General features: G+C 39.9%; 2 protein-coding genes across 3 annotated transcripts; both read right to left on the bottom strand.

Annotated features, from left to right (window-relative positions):
• Positions 1-36: 36 nt before the first annotated feature.
• On the bottom strand, positions 37-5,136 carry LOC145455263 (zinc finger MYND domain-containing protein 12-like). Its single transcript, XM_080333209.1, has 10 exons — positions 4,923-5,136; positions 4,691-4,786; positions 3,141-3,254; positions 2,949-3,068; positions 2,607-2,683; positions 2,377-2,546; positions 1,697-1,819; positions 1,525-1,642; positions 1,312-1,457; positions 37-498 (listed from the first exon to the last, which is right to left on the bottom strand). The coding sequence occupies exons 1-10, from the start codon at positions 5,045-5,047 to the stop codon at positions 400-402; spliced, it is 1,188 nt and encodes a 395-aa protein (XP_080189335.1). The 5' UTR covers positions 5,048-5,136; the 3' UTR covers positions 37-399.
• A 3,790-nt stretch (positions 5,137-8,926) lies between these two features.
• On the bottom strand, positions 8,927-20,812 carry LOC145456145 (uncharacterized). 2 transcript variants are annotated; one of them, XM_080334207.1, is made up of 12 exons: positions 20,517-20,803; positions 19,451-19,585; positions 19,095-19,253; positions 17,930-18,061; positions 16,734-16,860; positions 15,986-16,198; positions 15,639-15,814; positions 14,863-14,967; positions 14,381-14,521; positions 13,153-13,337; positions 11,682-12,038; positions 8,927-10,456 (listed from the first exon to the last, which is right to left on the bottom strand). In XM_080334207.1, the coding sequence occupies exons 1-12, from the start codon at positions 20,703-20,705 to the stop codon at positions 9,562-9,564; spliced, it is 2,814 nt and encodes a 937-aa protein (XP_080190333.1). In that variant the 5' UTR covers positions 20,706-20,803; the 3' UTR covers positions 8,927-9,561. The 2 variants fall into 2 exon arrangements, with proteins under 2 accessions (XP_080190333.1, XP_080190334.1); XM_080334208.1 differs by lacking the exon at positions 17,930-18,061 and having other exon boundaries at positions 20,517-20,812.
• Between the last annotated feature and the right edge of the window lie 452 nt (positions 20,813-21,264).

Raw genomic sequence — 21,264 nt, 5'->3', positions numbered from 1 at the left:
TTATCAGCTGCGTTTTAAATATATCGAGTAGTTAAATACAGGCAAAGAGGAATGTGTTTTATTTCAAGGTTTCGCCGACGGCTGCACAATTGATCGTAGAAAATCCCAAGGATCTGCTTATAATATCAGCACACACGCCTACTATTCACACGGTATTCTATCAATATTTTCATATTCGTACGTATTCGGAAAAATACACAACATATTGTCACGTCAACATTACAATGTACACAGTTCCTAATTGCAATTTTAAGTGATTGCTTAGCAACTCGTTACGACTATGGTAATACTTGGACGAGACAGCGGTGCGATTTGAGTATAATACTGGGTATCATCCGATAACACGTGTCGATAAATGCGAAGAGCGACTTTAGAAATGGAAGTAAAGATAACGAATTTTTACTGCCGCTTATCCAGCAACCGCAAGAAACTGTGCTGCTGATCTGATGACTCATTCTGATCTTTGTTTTGACTTGCTTTCCGTCCATAGTCTTTGGCCTAAACAAAACGCGAGTCTAGAAGTGGTCAAAGTAGTCACTAGGAGAGGGATTCAGTAACAAAATACTTCTACTTCTTCAGTTCAGTTCAGTTTACTGTTAATAATTTTCCTTTCAATCACAACAGGATTGTGATACAATAGAAAGATGGGAAGGAGCCGAAACGACTTGGAGTAGTCTTTGAAGTCATACACCCACCTAGGCCTAGGCGATGTAAAGAAGAGGCATGAACACTGAATGAAAAGTAATAGCATATAACGTAAAAGGACAAGCAACAAAAATGAGGTGGCATGTGATGGGAGGCGAGGTCGATATATAAGATCGTGGTCCAGTAATCTCAAGTGCTGACTAGTACTCAGTACTACTCCCACTTCTACTGGAACACTTTGTAGGCAAACTACTAACTTTTCAACTTACAATCGAAGTCGTTTTGACATGTATTGGAAATTTGAAAGGCATAGAAGTGGATTAGTCTAAAATCAAAACCGGGTAAGCAGCAGCGTTGGGATGACTCGAGTCACATTTTATGAATGACTTGACTCGAGTCACTACCGAGTCAGATTTGAGATGACTTGACTTGAAAAATTTTCAAATGCTTCGACTTGACTCGAGTTGAAAGTTGCGGTGACTCAAAATGACCTGTGACTCGAAGCTAGCGACTTGTCCAAAGACTAGTAAGTAGTGTAGTCACAGAATATTCAAGTACTTTGAAAAATGCTTATTCCTAAAATATATTTGATTTTCAGCATGGTGTAAGACGCTCAATAATCAGTAATCACAGATATCATGTAATATCAAGCGAAAGATGCATCACCTTATTAATATCATCCAATATATAGAATAGCATCGCAAGGGTGAGGCAGATCTTAGAAATGGCGGCAGGCTGTCGCTTTGGCGATTGATCTCTCATATCCAGTACGGCGCTCAATGTTTGGATTGCCTCCGCTTCTTGGGTCTGATCTGAAATGCGGTATCACAATTAATTAGTCCCTAAGCACATCAATGCATTTGGGGAAGAGAAGCTTACCGAGAAATCTCTTTGGACCAGTCTGAGCTAAGACTGGGCCAAACGCGTTTGCTTCCTCTTCCATTGCTGTTTTCATGTCGACCGCATCGCACAGATATTCGTACCAAATATTTACAACCTGAAACACCAATTTTCCTAATTCCGAGTACGCAACGCCATTGCTAACACGTACCTGAGTGTATAAAGAGTCGGCAATATCCATTTTGTTTTGTCGAAAGAATACATTCGCCATGTGGAAATATCCGCCGGATGTCCTTATGTGATTGGAATTCCATTCTGTACTAGCATGATATATCTGAAATAAATAGATATTTATAGTTGCATATGATGGATAGATAGATGCTTCAACATATAGACTAGAGAGCAGTGGTTCTTAACCAATAGAAACCCTATTTATATAATTATGAAATTGGTGATAAGTTTGAAAAGGCCACAAAAATACATCATTCACATGAAATATGCAACGCTTTCAAAGTAACCGTTTCTTTCTATTTCTGCCATACCCCGACTACCGATAAGTAAAACCTCTGAAGTGATGGAGCAAATTATCCCAACCACTCAGGCAGGAGGGTTCCGTGACTGCTTTATGACTAGAAGGTAACAGCTGACAATGACAGTATAGGCAGAGGTGGAAAAAGTAGTCAGCATTGCTACTAAGTAAGAGTAGAAGTAATATCGTGAATTACAACTCCATTACAAGTACAAGTAGCGATTCCCAAGATATACCAATCCTACTTCAAGTAGACATAGAGAAAACAAGAGGCTTATTCAGCACTCTTAAAATAGAATGTCTGCGTCACTGACTATCTTTATGCCGTTGTAATCAGTGGAAGCACTCAAAATCATACTAACATCTTCCGACAGCATTCTCAGAGCGTTATCATAATCTCCTTTAGCCGCATGCAACAATCCCATATTTCTGAATAATTTGGATCTGACTGAATCTTTGGCGTCGGGCGATTTCATCACCGTCCATTCTGCTTGCGCCAAATATTCATCGGCTTGCGTCAGCTTACCAAGTCCTACAATGTTCAAAGCGTCTTTCACCGTTTAATTCGATTACGATGAACGGATACACTCACCGATATTCGCTTCTGCTAGGATCAGGTACGATGGCACAAGATTCACTGAATTAAGGCCGTGCACATCGATACTGAATCTGCAATGTTGCAAAGGCAGTTTAATATCACATCAAAAGTGTTTGCGTAACATGTAACTGTAACATGCTGTACAAGTTACTCTCACTTCATCTCTAGAATTATATGGAACAATTACATATAATAATTATTTCATTGTTTTCATGATTATTGCTATTTAGGGTATATTGCCAACTTTAGATTTTTAGCCGGATGTGTGGGGTTATTTGGGCACTACGGTAATTTCCTACTAAATAACCAATTTGAGATCACGCTCTATCCACTTACTTGAGTGATTGTATTGCAGCGGGTACAGCTTGATGATGCTTTCCTTCAAAAAGAAGCTTCCTACCAATAAGAAGAGTCAGTTCCATCATCTCCCTCTGTCTATACAGTAAATCCTTTTGCCTGTTCGCATAGTAAGAGAGGTCTAGTCAAGTCTGTAGACAATCTATCATGCAACGCTGTGGAGATAAATACCGGATGTTTCTTTCTTCCGAGGCGCTTGTGAATGGACTTGCTATCGCTAGAGGTTCAAGCAACTGACACATTCTTTCAGTCAACTCTAACCAGTCATATCTTTGGTCGACTCCCCTGAATAAAACGCATCCCGAATGTGACCATCATGACACTAGTTGTGAGAAGGGCTGGACAAAATCAATTGACTCGAATCCGAGTCGAGTTTTAGGCTGTGAGTCGAGTCGAGCATTTAAGAATCACTTATTATGAAATCATAAGAGTACCGTATGGATGATGTGGGAAAGTACCAATATGTACCTTTTATAGACTATATTTCTGAAAGCAACAATTGATACAAATCTAATTTAGCAACACTCGTCACAAAATTTGTGGATTTGTGGAACAGTATCTCGCCAGCTATCCGGCACCGACAGTCATCGAGCATGTCCACATTCAAGTCGAAATACAAACAATTTCTACTGAATCAATATTAGTTAGCCCTCTAGTTTACTGGACCACGGCCTGAGATATCGACCTCACCTTCCGACACATGACACCTTTCCATTTATATTATCTTCTTTTACTTTTCATTCAGTGTGGCGGGTGGGTGTCTAATTTCGAAGACTACTCCAAGTCGTTTCGACACCTCCCTATCTCTCATAGAATCGCAGTCTTGTGGTGAATTGAAATGATGAAAGTTTTAGCAATAAATTGAATTGAATTGAAAAAAAAATGGACTCCGTGTTTATTTAAAGTGCAATCAAGATAAGGTCATTGCAGTCAGTGCATGGATATGTGTTATGATATCCTTGCTAAGGGATATTACACTCAGTGTGTATTGATGTGTTTTATGATATTCTAGCTACCTCTAAAGTTTGGTGCGATCAAGCAGCCTGCGTGGTTTAAATTCAAAGAGTGTCGGATAATGAGTTACAGCAAACAATAGAAGTCAACTTAAGTGATAATTAGGGCAAGTTTTTTTTGCAGTTAAATCCGTGAAAACTTGCATTTATTTTTGACAAAAGTTGCAGTAAAAAGTTGCATTTATTTTTTCACAAAAGTTGCACTAAAAGACCACATTTTGCTCGGTTGACTAAAAAAAAAGGTCAACTTCCCAGTTCCACTAAAAAAAAAAGGTCAACTTTCCGGCTCAGCCCCCCCGAAAACCCATAAGAGCGTTACTTCAGTGCTGATTTACAGTTTTTCAGTCGAATTTGGCCGTGTATTCACCAAAATCAAAAATACTTTCATGAAAAATCGAAAAAGTTGTAAAATGTTGCATGAAAAAAAATGGACAAAAGTTGCAAAAGGTTGCACTATAAGATTCCTTCAAACAGCTTAAAACAGCATTCTACATATCTTACGAGTATTTAGGAAGCTGCCGGAAGCTGTAAAAAAAAGTTGCAAAAGTTGCAAAAACTTGCCCTAGTGATAATGCGATGATCACAACAAATGCTCCCAGATGACAAATACTGTCATCATAGAATTATGTTTTACAGGAGGTACATCAGATTTTTGTGAAAAATATTGACAAAATATTGACAACATTATGTCATCGGTTAGTCACTCACGATTCTCTGAGCATGTCCATCAGCTTAATCCCAAAAACCTGAAGTTGATTGAATTTTGTGTCGATGTCATCGCCCAAGTTAATATTCTTCTTCGACCTGCAAGCAACAGGAATAGTGTTGTGAATATTTCCTGTCACATTTTTTTATTTGGTGGTGTCTGCATACGAAAAGATCACAGATAGATGATAGCCAACATAACATATATCCGATTGTATCAAGATAAAGTACTAACCTCTCTTTGGCATCTTTTAATGCATTTGCGATCTTTGCTCTACTTCTCTCAATGTCATCTTGGTCTTTCTGCCACTCTTTGGATTTCTGTGGCTGATTGGCCAACAGCGAGCCGATTTGCGCCATGATTCACAGCTACAAAGCTGCCTTCATTCAAACGAATAACATATCACTACTAGAGAAAAAAAAATATGAATTCCGTAGGAGCTTTCTACAGTGCAGAAACTTTTGATGTATAGGATTGGAGGTGCAGTAGTAGGTTACCATGTTTTGGAATTGAGAAAAGAGGACACTTTCACGAAGTCATGAAATTTAGTTTGCCGAAATTAAAAACAGCCGATTTTGTAACGTATTAAATATACTGGAAATTCTGTTGTGTTGACTCTGATTTGATTCCAGAATGACTCGCTGGAACGTCCGCATCACCTATTTCACGTCATTTATGCCGTTGATCCTGTCCATTAGTCTAGCTGTAAAAGAGGGCGAATTGCCGAAAGGAGGACATTTAGGCACCCTCGGAGGACACTTTCAATGGAGGGCATATGTAACCCTATGCAGTAGGCTAGCCTGTATGGTCTGTGATTATTTTAAGATGTTGATGTCAAACGTGATCATACATATACAAACATTAGTGAACATCGTGAATGAATAATCAGCTAAGAAACCCCACAAATATTTTTGTGAAAAAGCACAATCAAAATAATTTCAAAAATATTGCCTTTTAGCAAGACGTAATGCATTAGTGAGATGTTTAACATATGTTTATTTATAAATACCTTCACCATTGTTCCCTTTTCCTGATTTATATTTAGGCCGAGAGTACTTACAGTACCGTAATAGTGCTTTCCATGCTGATTTTAAATGGTGGACAAAGTACACTAGTACAGTACCTTTGGGCAATTCAAAAGTGTAATTTGGAAATCAAATACATCAGTTCGATACCTCAAAGTGTTGGAGACAGTTTCACACGTACACCAACAGCCAACAGCCATCAGCTCTCAACAACAAATTATATGTGACAGGATGATAGGACACGAACTAACAGTTGGTCTGGTTACCAGTTTGGTATATCGGTCTATGCTGTTTTAAAATGAACGATTACTACTTTTACAAGGATAAATAAGTAAAGAATTTCAGTATCAATGAGCACTAATCAATAAATATTCCGTTTCAATATTCCATGTTATCTTTCACTCGACACCTCTCACTTCGTGAATAGGCGTCATGCAGCGTAGCAACGTTCATGGGTCATTGAGTGCGGTGGATCCGGAGACTCCGAATTACATTTATGATGGAATAGTTTAGGATCATAATCAAGTGTTCTATTATTTACATATATACATAATTAGATATATATCATTGCTCAAAACGTACAATTTATAATGAGACCCACAAGACACAAAACAATGTAATGATCAGATAGGAAAATTTCTTAGCGACAAATTTAGGTCTATAAATCTAACATTTATCTCGGCCTACTGATATTACTATAGAAATAATCAGAGGTGGTCAAAGTAGTCAAGAAAGCTACTCAAGTAGAAGTAGAAGTAGCGACAAAAAAATCTACTCAAGTACAAGTAGAAGTACTTTTTACATGAGCAACCTAAAACTACTTGAAGTAGAAGTAGAATTGGCCGACTTTAAATCTACTCAAGTAAGTAAGTATAGTTGTTAAAACGATCCTCATTCGTTCACATGGATAGTCAAAAGGTGCGAATTGAACTATGCGAAAGGAACCGAGCTCGATCATGGGATGAAAATGATAGTATTGATATGGAAATGAGATACTAATCCTCTGTTTTCTCGAACACCACGTTTTAGAAAATATCATGGTATTGCGCCCTCCGCCATATTATAAGGCCCGTAGTTTAGTCGAAGAGCAATACGGAGAAGTTGTATAGGATACGGTGTAAACATTTGACGCGATTAGTAAACGGTAATAAAAATATGGTGGACCGTAAAATTGCCATATTGTGTAGAAAATAAAGGCATTACTGCACTTGCTTTTATACTTCAACATGTATGTTATCCAGACAAAAGAACTGATATTAAATAGAACTCAACGTATATGATACTGGGAATTGAAAGTGAAATATAAATACTACTTCAAAAAGCAGAACATGTATTTCATGTCTTTAGTCCAGAAAGTTTCAAAGGTGGTATGCTAAAACTGAAAGAAAAGTCAGAGTCCACTTTTCCAGATTAGGACACACCATGAACATGCTAGATTACGATATGATATGCTAGATTGCGAAACATCAGTTTCAAACGTTGTGATGAGCCATATCTACTGTGATGAAATATTTTATATGGGCGAAGGGCGACAATGTGGTGTGAACGGAACCACGCTAGCCCGCTACCTAAATTATACTCACCGATACTTTCGTGAAACCATAGCGGTCAAGCCATATCTATTGCGTGCGAAGCGCGACGAAAATTCTGGGCTCTACTCAACTTTTATGAAAATTAAATGTTAATACCCTGTGAATGCAGTCCCGAAAGTCCTCAAGCTATCTTCCTGATTGGAGGATTAAACTACTTCTACTTGACAAACTGAAAATAGCGAAGAGTAAGTAAGTAGATCACAAAATATCATGAAGTAGAAGTAGCGAAAATCAGATCTACTTGAGTAAGTACCAGAAGTAGAGGAAAACTACTTGAGTACTTCGAAAAAGTAGAAGTACTTCGTTACTGACCACCTCTGCTAATAATGCCGATCTAACGGTGGTTGGTATTGATCATTCGGCTTTTTTTGTCCTTCCTTTACTTCTTCATTCTCTACCTAGTATTCATTGGGTCTTATTGCGGGCTTTTTCGAAAATATGATGTAGGAACAGCGCCTCAGAGGAGGAGCCCAGTTAAACCTCAGACGCTTCGAACTAAGATTGACTTATTTGGATTTGCATGCATCATAATCAACAGTTGTCTTATTTTCATCAGCGCATGATACACAATGGACACTGCTATACTATACAAAACCAGAGATAAAACGGTAGGCGAGTTATGTTTGAATTAATATTATGACGTTCACTCACACCGTCGTCATCATATGATCGACGCGAAAGATCATCGTCGCTCTATGGCTCCATCAAATATGCCGGACCTAATGCATAGTATGGAATAGTATCTCACCGGCTATCCATCAGTCGTCAAGCATGTCCACTGTCCACATTCAAGTTGAAATACAAGAAATTTCTACTGAATGAATCCTAGTCAGCCCTTTACTTTACCGGGCCACGACCCGACATATCGATCTCACCTACCATCACATGCCACCTCATTTTGTCGATTGTCCTTTTATATTACCTTCTTTTACTTTCCATACAGTGTGCATGCCTCCCCTATACATCACCTAGTCCCAGGTGGGTGTCTGATCTCAAAGACTATTCCAAGTCGTTTCGACACCTTCCTATTTTTTCATCGTAGCGCAGTGTTGTGGTGTTTTGAAATGATGAAATTTTAGTATTAAACTGATCCAAAACCGGAAACTTTTGGGACCTCGTACCATCCCTGCAAATTACTAACCCCAAACTGCGGTTGCTTTGAAGCCCTGTAGGCCACCTACTAACCGACGCTGTAGTCGTTGAGCGTAGTTATGAATGGTACTTGCGTATTGCTGCGAAGATAGCCTATACGGTATCGAAGAGTTTCGAAATGATGAAATTTTATGACTAACTGACCCGAAACTAGAACCTTTTGTGACTTCGTACCATCCCTACAAATTACTATCCCCGGACTACAGTCGCTCCGAAGACCTACAGGCCAACTGCTAACCGACGATGTCGTCGTAGTGCATCTCGTCAATTTATATCGTTGCAGGTGAACTATAGAAGAATAACATATTTGTGGGTACTCGCTGCACTAGGAATGTAGAAGAGACAAATACGATCAACACGCTCGCGAATTAGAGCACATTAGAGCACAACGTCAGCTACACTACCACACCCCTTCATTTCCCCACATTTTCAACGATTACAAACTACGACAGACACCAAACGAGTAGCATACTGTCACATGAAGTCCAATTTATTCAAACACGTTTATATCGAATCCGAAGTGCATGGCGAGACAAGACCACAAAACGCAGCAAGTCGTCGGCGGAAAAAACGCGAGAGAGAGGGGGGACAGAATCGGTTCGGATACTGGCTCGGCGACGAACGAAAATACCCAGAGGCAAAAATAATTCCCATAGTGAACACCAATATACTTTATTTTTCTGTTCCCCACCACCGCAGGAAAAATTCTTCATCTGCCCCAAACCACATAATCCATCTCTCAACCACGATTCCACCCATTCGGAGCGAACCGCGTTTTCGTAAAAGCAAAATCCCGAGAAATACACCAAAAAACAGCGGTAAGTGCGAACCAATTACAGCGGTCTCGGCTGTCGGAATCCGGCAAACGTACCGTTAACAACCCGCGAATTTCACAAATAAAAATGCCCGCGAAACCCGGACAACGATTTCATATTCAGTGGACATAAATAGCGAGTCTCTAAAATAAATTATCAAGTTGGTATGAGGTGACATTCAATATGAACGAGCGAGAAGCGGTTCTAAAAATTAACAGCGAGTCAGTAACACCGGCCGGTCCGTAAAACAGTATGTGCGCGCACGAAAAAGGTAGGAACGTAAAAACGATTAAAAACGACACTGGAGACCCGACCGCGACTGCGTGTCGGTCTTAATGGCGGCGCCGTGACACGTAACGAGCGGGACTGTATTTGCAACAGCGCTTTCCCGGTCCTTCGATTTCGACATCAGACTTTTAGCGGACGCGACCAAGGTGGGGTCGTCTGAAAAATGCCGGCGTCTCGACTGCCACAACACCCTTTCCTGGTCCGACAAAGCCTCGTCCGCGATGCGACCCGCGTTAAAACAAAGCCCCTCTTTAACAAACTGATTAAAGCGAGCGTATATCTTTTCCACCACGCCACAGCTAATCACATCGTCTGTGACCGCGCAGTTTTTCATTAAATTATCGACACGCCACATGTCGATAGCTTTTGCGCCACTTACGGCACAGCCTTCCGACCACGTACGCGGACGCATTTCTTCGTCGGCCGTGTCCGCGACTACGTTACGTAAATACTCGCAAAACGATTGGCTAGGCGGAGCTGATTTAGGCACTGCCACGACGGCTGATTGTGATTTCATCGCCTGATTATTGCTGTCGGCGGGATACTTCGAACTGGCCGGGTGCTTTGAAAATGCAGAGTTTTTCGAGTGAGTCAGCGAACCCTCGATGGTCGAATATAACGCGTGCTTGGTTGCGTCCGGCGGTCCGTTTTCTCGAATCGGACCGTGGTTATAAAACAGAACGTCGCGACAAGATACGTCCGACTTTTCGTTGTCCTGATCGGATTTCGCGGAACAGTCACTCGTTGCTGCGTCGTCGCCCGCGTGTTTTTCGGATTTGTCATCCGTCAGAGCCCTGAACTGTCTTTCGCCAGCCGCAGCGTCGCCGGTAGTTTTCGACGATTCGTCCGATTCGTTTCGACTATGATTCGTCGAAGAGCTGTGGCCGTGGCGATTTCTGCAAATAATCGGGATGATCACGACGATTGCACAAATATTGGGACTGTGGATTGCGTAAACATCGTAAAATACCCAGCACTAAACGACCGCACAGAGTAAACAGTACAAAAATCTAATTGGGAACAACAAAATAATGGACAAGCAGAGGTGGTCTGTGACAAAATACTGCTGAAGTCGTTATGTTTTTAGATCACTTGCAATAAACTACTGAAACAGTTAGTAGAAAAACTACTCCATTTTTACTTTGTATTTTGAGAAATACGAGGTAGTCCTGTGAAAAGTTTGTTTCACTTTCATGGGTAAAACTGTCATCACAAAAACAGAAAAAGTGCTTGTATTATCGTAACTGAAAATATTTTCTGAAAATTGCAGGGCTGTAATGATTCGAGACATTCTTTCAAATCCGTAAAATGACTCGACTTGAGTCAATTTGTGTAATAACTCGGCTTGTACTCGAGGCAATGTGCATGACTCGAACCAAGTCATATGACTCGAGACTAAGACGGCCAAGACAGACATTCCATTGAAACTTCGCAGAATAGTAAAGTCACCACATTATTGGTATGTCGTCTTGACAGTTGGAAAATGGGGCCAGAAACGGTTAGGACTGTGGAAAATTTCGATATTATGAATGCAAGCCAGGGTTGAAAAGAGTGGGTTGAACCGGATTGAACTCAAGACGGAACATTGAACGCAATGACTTGGACTTGACTCGATGGTGAATTGAAAATGACTCGAGTTGACTCGAGTCAAAACTAAAAAGTGAGATTGACTTGCGACTCGTGACTTGGTTAAAGCCCTGCAAAATTGTACTCCTATCCCTACTTGTAATTGTGTACGAATTCGTGGCGTTACTTCTACTTCTGCTTGGCTTGCAACGCTGACTGCTTCGACCGCATCTGGCGACCGTTATAGCTTGCACAACTACCCGATTCTAGTTTGGGTATCGAATAAACTCAGGACAGCACAGGAAAACTTCAAATTTTATAGCTGATAGCGTTTTAAACTTTCATAACAGAAGGGCCAGATATGTACAGTACCATGGAACACACACAAAGCTAGATCCCAAAATAATAATAAGAATCCAGGACTTCAGTACATATACTTCTGAAGATACAGAATTCGGTCAAACTACAAGTAGGCCAAAAACAACTGGTCGAGCCCCAATGCTCTCCACTAGAATAGATTCATCTATCGCCACAAATCGAAAAAAAACCACTCACTTGTGCTTGTGGTGGTGGTGGTGATGATGATGGTGGTGGGAATGATGATGATGATGGTGGTGGTGGTGATGGTGGTGTCTGCGGGACACCTGATGAGAATGGGTGTCGTTATGTCTCTGCGACGCGATCGTCTCCAAGTCCACCGGGGACCGCGCAACCGGTGTGACCGTGCCCGAAGAATCGGCCACTTTGTCCACCGACTCCGGAGTGGAATTTCCAGATTTCTTCTTCATCTCAGAAGACAGCTCCAGAGACGAAGCTCCCCAGTGATTGTCCATGTTGTTCGGAACGGACACATCCATCGACCAGCAGCTCTTGTGCGCGGTGCCGCCTCGATTAGGTTCGCGGTTTCTTCCGCTGCAAAAACCGAAGAAGTCGAGAGGTCTTCAAGGACTACGCCGTGTAATGCGAAAATGCCGTTTCATAATCTTCGCTCAAGCAGTGTAGCGACAGCAGATTACGCGTTATAAGTTCTTAAGCTCACATTTTTCGAATAAGCGAGTTATATGAAACTAGAGAGAATTAGAGATATCGAAACGCGACATTGCAGGGAATTTATACGCGAAACATCGTTCAAACATTGGCTTTGAATGTGACATACATTCATTCATACCAGTAGTAACTGAACTGTAGTACTGTTACTGTATATAACAATGCTAAATGAATTGCATGATAGAATCAAATATTGATCCGCAACGGCGCATAGAAGTGTCTGGATTTATGCATACTATCGTACTCGACGAATAAGTTACTTTAAAACTAAAACTCATTTTCGCAGGCACAAAGTTGAATAAAAGCAGATTTTCGGCATAAAAACACTCGAAGAATACAGATCTGGGTGGAATAATACAGGCTGTCTGATAAACTGTCCAGATAGTTGGTCAGCAATGCGGTCACTCGCAAACCAAATACGGTACTCAATATTTGACAACGCTATTTCCATGCTCAATGAGCCCCAGGCCAGCTTGAAAGATGTCGTCTTCACACCAACCCCACTATACTATACTTGTAAAATATATGAACAAGCAACCCGTGCCTCAGATTAACATCGTCTTGGGAGACTGTGATTTCTGAAATCCCCAAATCGATATAGCTTGCATGTCATAACAGTGGAATATAATTTTTAATATCACGCCTATGTGTGACTTTATTTGCTCTGGTGGAGCTAGATCAATTTTGCAAATCAGAGTTTTCGCAGCCTGTTGGCAAAAAAAAAAACATTGTCTTGTCGTCGAAATATTTTAATGTATTTTAATTTTGTCCACTTGAGAACATACAGTTTTCACTTGCACCCGAGCGAAACACTATTTGAAACATAGCAAGTCAAGTGACTGAGTTGACCTCATCTGCTAACAGGCGATCCCTCAACAAGCTGATCGATCCTTTTATTGCGCATCCCTAAGGGCAAAGAGTGTGAGCTAGCGCTATCGTAACACCTAAAAGTCTAGTCAGTCACAACAAGGCATCTTACATCTCCTCCAAGCTTTTGTTTAACTTCGCCGAGCCCTTGAGCACCATCATCTGCTTTCCGGCGACACTATTTACAGCCGGGTTGCACGAGTGATCCCATTTGTAAGGGTCGAAACAGGCGGCACTCGTGGAAGCAGGGCGGATATCGATAGACATTCTGTCCTTGCTCAACGAGCCGTCGCGGATCTGAAATGTCGGACCGTAAAGATTTGGGACTGCGGTGGATGAGCTTGGATTTATATTTGAAGAAATACAGATTTGATGATTTTTGCCTGACCAGTACTACCTTGAATAACAACAAACGATGTTTCTGTCGCGTATTCAACTTATAGAGCAGCAGTTCCCAAAACTGGGGTCCATACAGCACTTGAAGTGGGTACGCGATAAGAATTTTTTCAACGATTGTGATTCGATAATCAAGCTCTTTTGGGTGTAACACTTGCTTTATTATTAGTCTCGAGTTCAAGAATGTTTTCAAACATTAACCTATGTGTCCAACGTTACCTGTCATCATTATTAATTTTTACTTTTGCTCGGAGGTAGTCAGTAGATATACTTCGGCTTTCACACATTTTCAACTAATAAATATAACCCAGTTTTATTAATGTTTTTTAGTAAATTATATAATCTGCAATGTGAGATAGTCACTAAGATTATTATGATAATTATTATGTAATGAGATAATTATGAATTAATTATTCATACATAATATGACATAATTATGAAATTATTGTTATCCAAGATTATTATTACGATCATTAAACCGACTGGATGTAGTACACGACATATGAGTTTCACTATCCAAAACCAAGCACTGATGACTAAATTGCGTGAAAACAAGTGTACACACTAAAAACTTCCTATATTTGTTAGTTACTGCCTCTTATTTCCTCGATTAAGGTTCAAACTTTTCCTACGGCGTTCTTTGCCTTTTATAGGGCGGCAAAATATCAAAGTCATCGCAAAGAGTCCACCGGAAGTTCGGGAACTGCTGGTTTGTTTAAATCTGCAGATCGTGAGCTTGTGTAAGCAGAAGGAATTTTAGTTCAATTTGAAAATCAGACACTGGCTGTGCCCGCAGTTTTCCTGCATTTTGTGTTCTACTTGTTTCCAAGACACAATTGGTTGTATGCAATGCAGTTATACTAAAGTTTTCAAAAATTCCTCTTCATTTGCTAACTTGTGATTTTCAATATGAACATATCAATAAAATGTACACACAATCTCACCTGTACGCCATAATCCAAATCAACAGCGATGTTACGTGCTTCGGATTCCGAAAATCCGTCTTCTTGTGTGTTTTCGGCGAGGCTCAAAAGATGTCGATAACTGCCGTTGGCGACAATCGAAGTACTACAAGAGTTCAAGCCCTGCAAAAATCGACCCGTTCAATATCGCAAGACAGGATGCGTATAGCGTCGGTCAATTGATTGGAGAATACTTTGGCAGTCATTAATACTGATTATACTTGGGGGTGAATTGCACACATCAGCGCTTTATATCCAACATGCCGGTCAGAAGCTGACACTAGACTCGTATTGAAAATCTTTACAAACACAGTCGCCGTGCTATCATCCCTCAAGTACCATTTGGCTGAACTTTTATTACAAGTATCTACTCAATCAATTACACAAAAACGCGACATCGAAATGAGGGAGAGCGTGTAAGGCAGGATCGATAATATCTGAAATTCAATTGATCGCTATCTTACGGTGGAAAGTTCGTCAATACGGTCAGATTGTCCAGTATGGGAAGTGGCGTCCGTGCTTCGACTGAACGAGCTGGTAACGCTGTAATTGATGTCTTGGAGCATGGCCTTCCGCAAAACAAACACCAACGTTAAATCACACAGTGCCAAACCCGGCTTGACGTATGCCGTACGTCGTCCGGTTAGAAAAAAATTAACATAACACAAACAAATGACAAAGAGAACAATAGTAACTACGCCTAGCGATTCGGGTGTTTGCTAAAACTTTAGGTCAGATAGCGTAAGGCAGTAACATCGCAGTGCAAATTAAAACAGATTGACAAATTGCAGTCGCACGCCAGTCAATGGTTGCATAATACAATCGAGATAGCCGCAGGCTACAAACGTAATGGGAAATTATTTGTAACCTATGAAAAATAGCCATCATGAATCACTGCATAATTGGCTAATACTTCTAATAATTCTCAGGTAAGCTGGATTACTTTGCCATACGATTACAGGATGCCACAGTCCGTTTGTGTCGTGAAACTCGTTTTCGTTGACATCACGATTAGCGGAGTAGCAGTCAAAACATTACAACCGCAACAAGCGAAACCAATCATTTCAATCATGCACGAAATCTTACACTAACAACATTGCAAGCAGTTTTACAAAGCGATGCATTTTCTGTTTCGACGCTCAAATTACTACAACGCGTTTCACAATGCGTCATACAATAGAAACTGCTATCACGCTATCATTTTTAGAACCTGACGTATACGTAGACACGCATCTCTCACCTGAAAATCCGGGGCACAATGCTCGTCTATTTCGTCTTCGATATGAAACGGACGGGGGCAAGACGGTTCGTGCCTTGGGTCGCAGTAGGAAACGAAGTATGGGTGCGCCAGGGAGTCCTCGGCATCGATACGCATCCCGGCGTCAAAAAGCAGCATTTGTTTCAAAAGGTTAACGCCTGTAAGGTGCAAGACGCGACTTGTAGTAACAACATGAAAACGCGCCCCGTCACAAAGAACCAATCACGCCGCGATCAGCCGGGGATCGAATTACCTTCTTTTGTTTTTTCAGCTGATAAGCACGAGACTGAGGCCATACGGAAATAAAAACATTTCGCAGGTACACTAACCGGAAAACTCTATATCGAAAAGGAAATTCTCGACTGGTCGACTCGGGCAACCGCCGTTATTTTGGACGCTGTAATTGCTCGAAGAGGGGCAGCAATCCTCGTCCATGCATCCTGCGGCGGCGGCCGCTTGCCAATCGCTTGCAGTTACTGGAACCGTGTCCAAAATAAGACTCATCTGCTCGTAAGCGTTGTCCCCAGGGAATGCCACTGAACCTGAGATTAAAAAAACTCGGGTTCACAAACGTGATTACGAATCGGCGATTAGCAGCATCAAATTTATATCGAACAAAACCGAATTGCTTGAACTGATCTTACTCGAGTTAGGCACACGTCTTAACAACGCACACACCGGCTGTCACAACAAGTCAGTAACTCAACGGACACTACATTAGTTCCAGGTCAACAACACTAGTTTCATAAATTCCTTATGCGCCGAGATGGTCCCGAAAAAACATCACTAACAAAGTCGTCCTTATTAGTTCCGAGAATGAACCTGGCCCGTGTGATGTCTGTTGACTGAATACGTTTGTGTGGCCCCCGGATGTCGCGACCATAATAAGGTTATTTGAAGTTCCACCCGACAAAACAAACTCGTTCTGGAAATATCGATGTATTCATAACGTAAGTGGATCAGTGAGTGACATCATGTTTTATTCCGAGTATGTAGACCAAAATGGCAACATCAACTAGTTCAAATTCTATATTATCATAACAAGAGCGAAATTGATACTCGAACATGTTCAATTACCTGTTGACATCTCCAAAAAGATACAGCCGATGGACCATAGATCCATTTCCCGTGTGTAATGGTGGGGGTGAAGCAACAGTTCCGGCGCTTGATAATATTTAGTGGTCAATGGAATAGATAGGTGATACTGCAAAATTATAACGCGCTCTAAAAAACTCACAAACACTGGTAAAGCTTGTGGATGCGCCCTGATTATTCAGAGCATGGAGACGGAATATTCATGTCATGATTGTTGTGAATCGGTAGATTCTGACAATGTATAGGCCTAGTCAATCTACTGTGACATCTTTACTCCCAATTCATGATTGGTGGGTGTTTTTGCTCGTTAGACAATGATTTGCCGAACATTGGTGAGATCATGTGGATGCGGTAGAACATATAATAGATTCAAAATTCAAACCAGACAGAAATTTGAGCATTTTTTCGGGTGGGAACATGAAAACATCAGTCAACGCAATGTGACATCAATTTTCCAATACATCATGCTCAATCGTACCAAGTTTCAATGACGTGATTGGTTTCATTCGGGATTTTTTGAAAACATTAAATGGAATCGGGATTTTTGGAGGATCTGAAAGTTAGATTGATGTTGAAATAAGGTCGAAAATGTGGGGAAAATGTCATATTTACAAAGCATCACATAAATAATTATGAATGAATGAGGGAGGATATGTACCATAATCTTAACCTAAATGCACCAATAAAAATTACCAATCATCTATAATAGACCGCATAATTTCCTAGAAAACTGTAATGTCAGTCAGTCAGAGTTTTCAGGTAGGCTACTGGAGTTTCTAAATAAACCCCAACGTCACGCACATTACATCAGCATACTAACACAACAGTATGCTATTGCATTCCTCGACAAATGAGGTATCTATATATAAAGGTTACTATCATAATACAATGACATTGGCACGTAATTCATTGGATGAGTCAGAGGTCTTGCCCTTCCCGGGGCAGTTAAAACCACTTGCCATTTGATGATATCACACCATGAAAACATGACTAGATTCCATTAAGTTAGCAAGCCAAGTGAATTACATTATATCTTTTTCGATGTAGGTTTCTTATCTTTCAAGTACTCGTTAATGAGGACAGATAACCATAGATTTGGACGATGCAGCACAAAGATAAAGAAGCATAATATACATCACTAGATTATGTTACGCCCAATTTTAGATTATTTCACTCACAGTATGGTCATATTGATAATCAAGTAATCTTGAAACACCGAAATCTCCTATTTTTAACATCAGTGTGTCCGTGTTTATTAATATGTTTGATGGAGTGAGGTCTCTGTGGATAACATTGGCGCTGTGCAGATACTGAAAAAACAATTTCAAAGTTGAAAACAAAGGGGCACACTCAAAAGCCTGCAGGGAGACAGCCGGTAGACAAATCCATCTCAATTGCGTTTTGCCGTCAACAAAATTCTGGTAGACTTTGAACTTTGTACAAAATTAAACCAAGCTAACATTTCTCACATCAACACTGCATAAATCCAGAAAATCAACAATAATACAAATATTGGACATCCTCTTTGCTTGTCTCAATACCTCATATTTCGAGACATGTAAAATTTGAAGCATTTCCTATTATCATCCACATCAGAATTCGAACAATCCATCAATTAAATTCTAAATATACCAACGACATTACATGTGCCACTTGAAACCGAATCAGTCTGTCGCATAATTACAAATGAAGTTTTTGAGAAACGACACAGGAAATTTAACCGAAAAATTTGAATATAAGAAAGGGTATCGGCCAAAAGGCATTGATTCTGCATGCGTGCGATGATTTGATAAACACAAAACCAAGATTGCCTTGAAATTTCTTCACCAAGTAAACAGGATATTACAATATCGACAAATTTCTTTCCTTTCCCCAGACAACATGCATTTTTTTCAATTGATGGTTCAGAAGATTGGAATCTGCTGATGTCACCAGACTCTTCTCTCGAATAGAATTCAATTTACGTCAAGATTATGTTATTTACACCGCATTGCCAACACATCAAAAAGCCTTCAAATGCAAACATTTCTACCTTACACATGGTTGTCGGGACACGGGAAGTACAAATATTTACAATTCTAAGAGTAGTGGGTACCAACTCCATTACTAATTCCGCAGGAGTTACCATGCATTCAAAACAAGCTAACAGGCAAACAGTAATACTTAAGGGAGTTATACAGGTGACAAACAATATTGGATCTTGGTAAAATCAGCGATTAGCCTACATGACTGAGGAAAACAAATCTGATCTATCCAGTATCAACTTACGGATAACGCAGATAATAACATTATTTTGGAGTAAAAGTGAGCAACCATAATCTTTCATCTAATCATTTCCCATACCTTTGTCCCACGCATTATTTGATACATAAAAAGTTTCACGTATTCCGCATCAAGTTGTCGCTTCTCAAGGATATTCCTTAGGCTAGTGTCCATCAATTCCATTCCGATATAGAGACAGTCGATTTGTTGAAAATCCTCATATGTGTTGAAATTGTGATCCTGTTGTGAAGATGTACTCGTAGTAATGTGCAATAAAGGTAATTTTCCTAAGATATCTGGACAATATTGTATTTCCTCGGTATGCAACATGAAAGGAGACTGAGAAACACATGGAGAGACACTTCCACTTTGCGATGACCAGTAATCCTTCTAAAAAGATCAATAGTTACGAGGTTTTCCAACAAAAGTGTACTTACCGGACAATCGTGGGCAGTTGACACTAAAACATGATGAATTTTCACAATATTTTGATGGTCCAAACGGTTTAATATACGGATTTCCCTTAAAAGTTGACGAAATACGCCCTCCTTTCTTTCGCCCTGAAGACCAACCTGAAAAAAATGAATTTGTAGATACTTGTTGACACAATACTGCTTATGTAAGATCAAACTAGGAGATAATTCTTTGCTTCAATCAAAAATGTTTCCTACAGTCCTAGAGTCATGGATGGCACTTCCTGTAAATATGTGATCATGGGGACATACAGAAAAGCAAATGTAACACACTCAACGCCAATCCATAACTCAACAACTCTATAAAGAAATTCCACAAATATTTCACAGTCACCATAATTTAATCCTGCATTTTACATCTAAACATGTACTTCACTCCAGGCAACATATGACGGAATTAATTTTCCAGCATATGAAATCTGCACAATAGAACATCAGAGAGATTAGTATCGAATTCGAAACTATCCAAGAACCTATGCGTAATGCCATCAAACTAAACCTTCTAAGACATGAAACTACATGGTTAGCATGATTTATTACAACTATACAAGCCATGAGCCAATATTATATCCTGTAGCATTTAACTGGTAATCAACATTCCATTGTTCTGTGCTGTGTGCAACTCAATTAAATTCGATGTATATTAAGATGTTCAAGAAATGAAAGCAAGATCTAACAGGCCCGAAGAACAGACCATCACAAAAACAATGCAGATGTACAGTACTAGCAATACAATTTAATGATTACTAGTGTTTGGCATCGCATTCACTTGTAGATCAAAATAATCAATTGCAATGTAAGAACAGCAAAAATAAATTCAACAACAAATTCATTAATTGTACAAGCAAGCATTAAAATTATACATACAATGAGTTAAAATGGCATTGACTGATTTGAAGTGTGTCTATAATTTCTTGGACATATGTTACTTCCTTCATTGAAGAAAGTTACAGAAAAACGTACGACTACACATATGTGCTAAAATTAACAAATGAAGGTGCCAATCTAAAACTTATAACAAATATTTTACCTTTTTTACTGCGATCCGCCGCAGATTTGTTTGGTCCATTTGGTCAATAACCGAAAATATCAGACTCATTGATCCATACCCGATGAGAGAGACGTCACGGTATCTAGGGGGGAAAGTGCCCATATCCACCGTGACGGATGATTCACTGTTGTTGTCACTGTCATTATCAGTGCCTGATATATGATGCATAACTTACGAATTATAACTGGAACGAAACATTGTAAATAGTCACAATATTACTGATACGCACTGCATCGCCTAACAATTACGATGCTCTCGCACAACTGCCTGAGCAAGGCTCCGAATTGTATCAGTATCCACTATATATTTAGTTGAATAGTATATTCACATTGAAATAAACCCGAATATTTTCGGCTGACACTCGTCAGGGGTAATCGTCAGCAACTAGTAGAGAATTGGAAATAACGTAGAGAATTGGAAATAACATTGTATATCAACAATCGTATCACAAAATATATTCATATATACATTTACCATTATCCTCGACATTTCCCGTTACTACCTCAATTTGAGCAAACGGGATGGCCTAGTGTTAGCATTAGATCTTTCATTGTCACATTCACATGACAAGTGATAGTAAGCTCAAGTTTCTGTAACGATTGAAACTAAATTCGATTTTGAAAATCATTGAACACACGGCAAATGACAATTTAGCAAAAGGTAACCGCTATCTTGTAACAAAAATTTAGGGTATATTTATTAGTCAAATCAGTTACAATTGGTATGG

This window comes from Botryllus schlosseri, chromosome 14 (genome assembly GCF_051294905.1).
Source record: "Botryllus schlosseri isolate E-star chromosome 14, Bs_hap1, whole genome shotgun sequence".
Lineage (NCBI taxonomy): Eukaryota > Metazoa > Chordata > Ascidiacea > Stolidobranchia > Styelidae > Botryllus > Botryllus schlosseri.
This window is presented reverse-complemented; position numbering and strand designations above follow the sequence as displayed.

Coding starts and splice junctions, on each gene's coding strand:
- LOC145455263 (XM_080333209.1), bottom strand. CDS start 5,047: ATGGCGCAAATCGGCTCGCTGTTGGCCAATCAGCCACAGAAATCCAAA. Junction 2,684..2,948: donor GCTGCAATACAATCACTCAA/GTAAGTGGATAG, acceptor GCAACATTGCAG/ATTCAGTATCGATGTGCACG. Junction 1,820..2,376: donor TGAGAATGCTGTCGGAAGAT/GTTAGTATGATT, acceptor TATTTATTTCAG/ATATATCATGCTAGTACAGA.
- LOC145456145 (XM_080334207.1), bottom strand. CDS start 20,705: ATGCATCATATATCAGGCACTGATAATGACAGTGACAACAACAGTGAA. Junction 18,062..19,094: donor AAATAATGCGTGGGACAAAG/GTATGGGAAATG, acceptor TTGTTTTTTCAG/TATCTGCACAGCGCCAATGT. Junction 15,815..15,985: donor TTTCGATATAGAGTTTTCCG/GTTAGTGTACCT, acceptor TGCACCTTACAG/GCGTTAACCTTTTGAAACAA.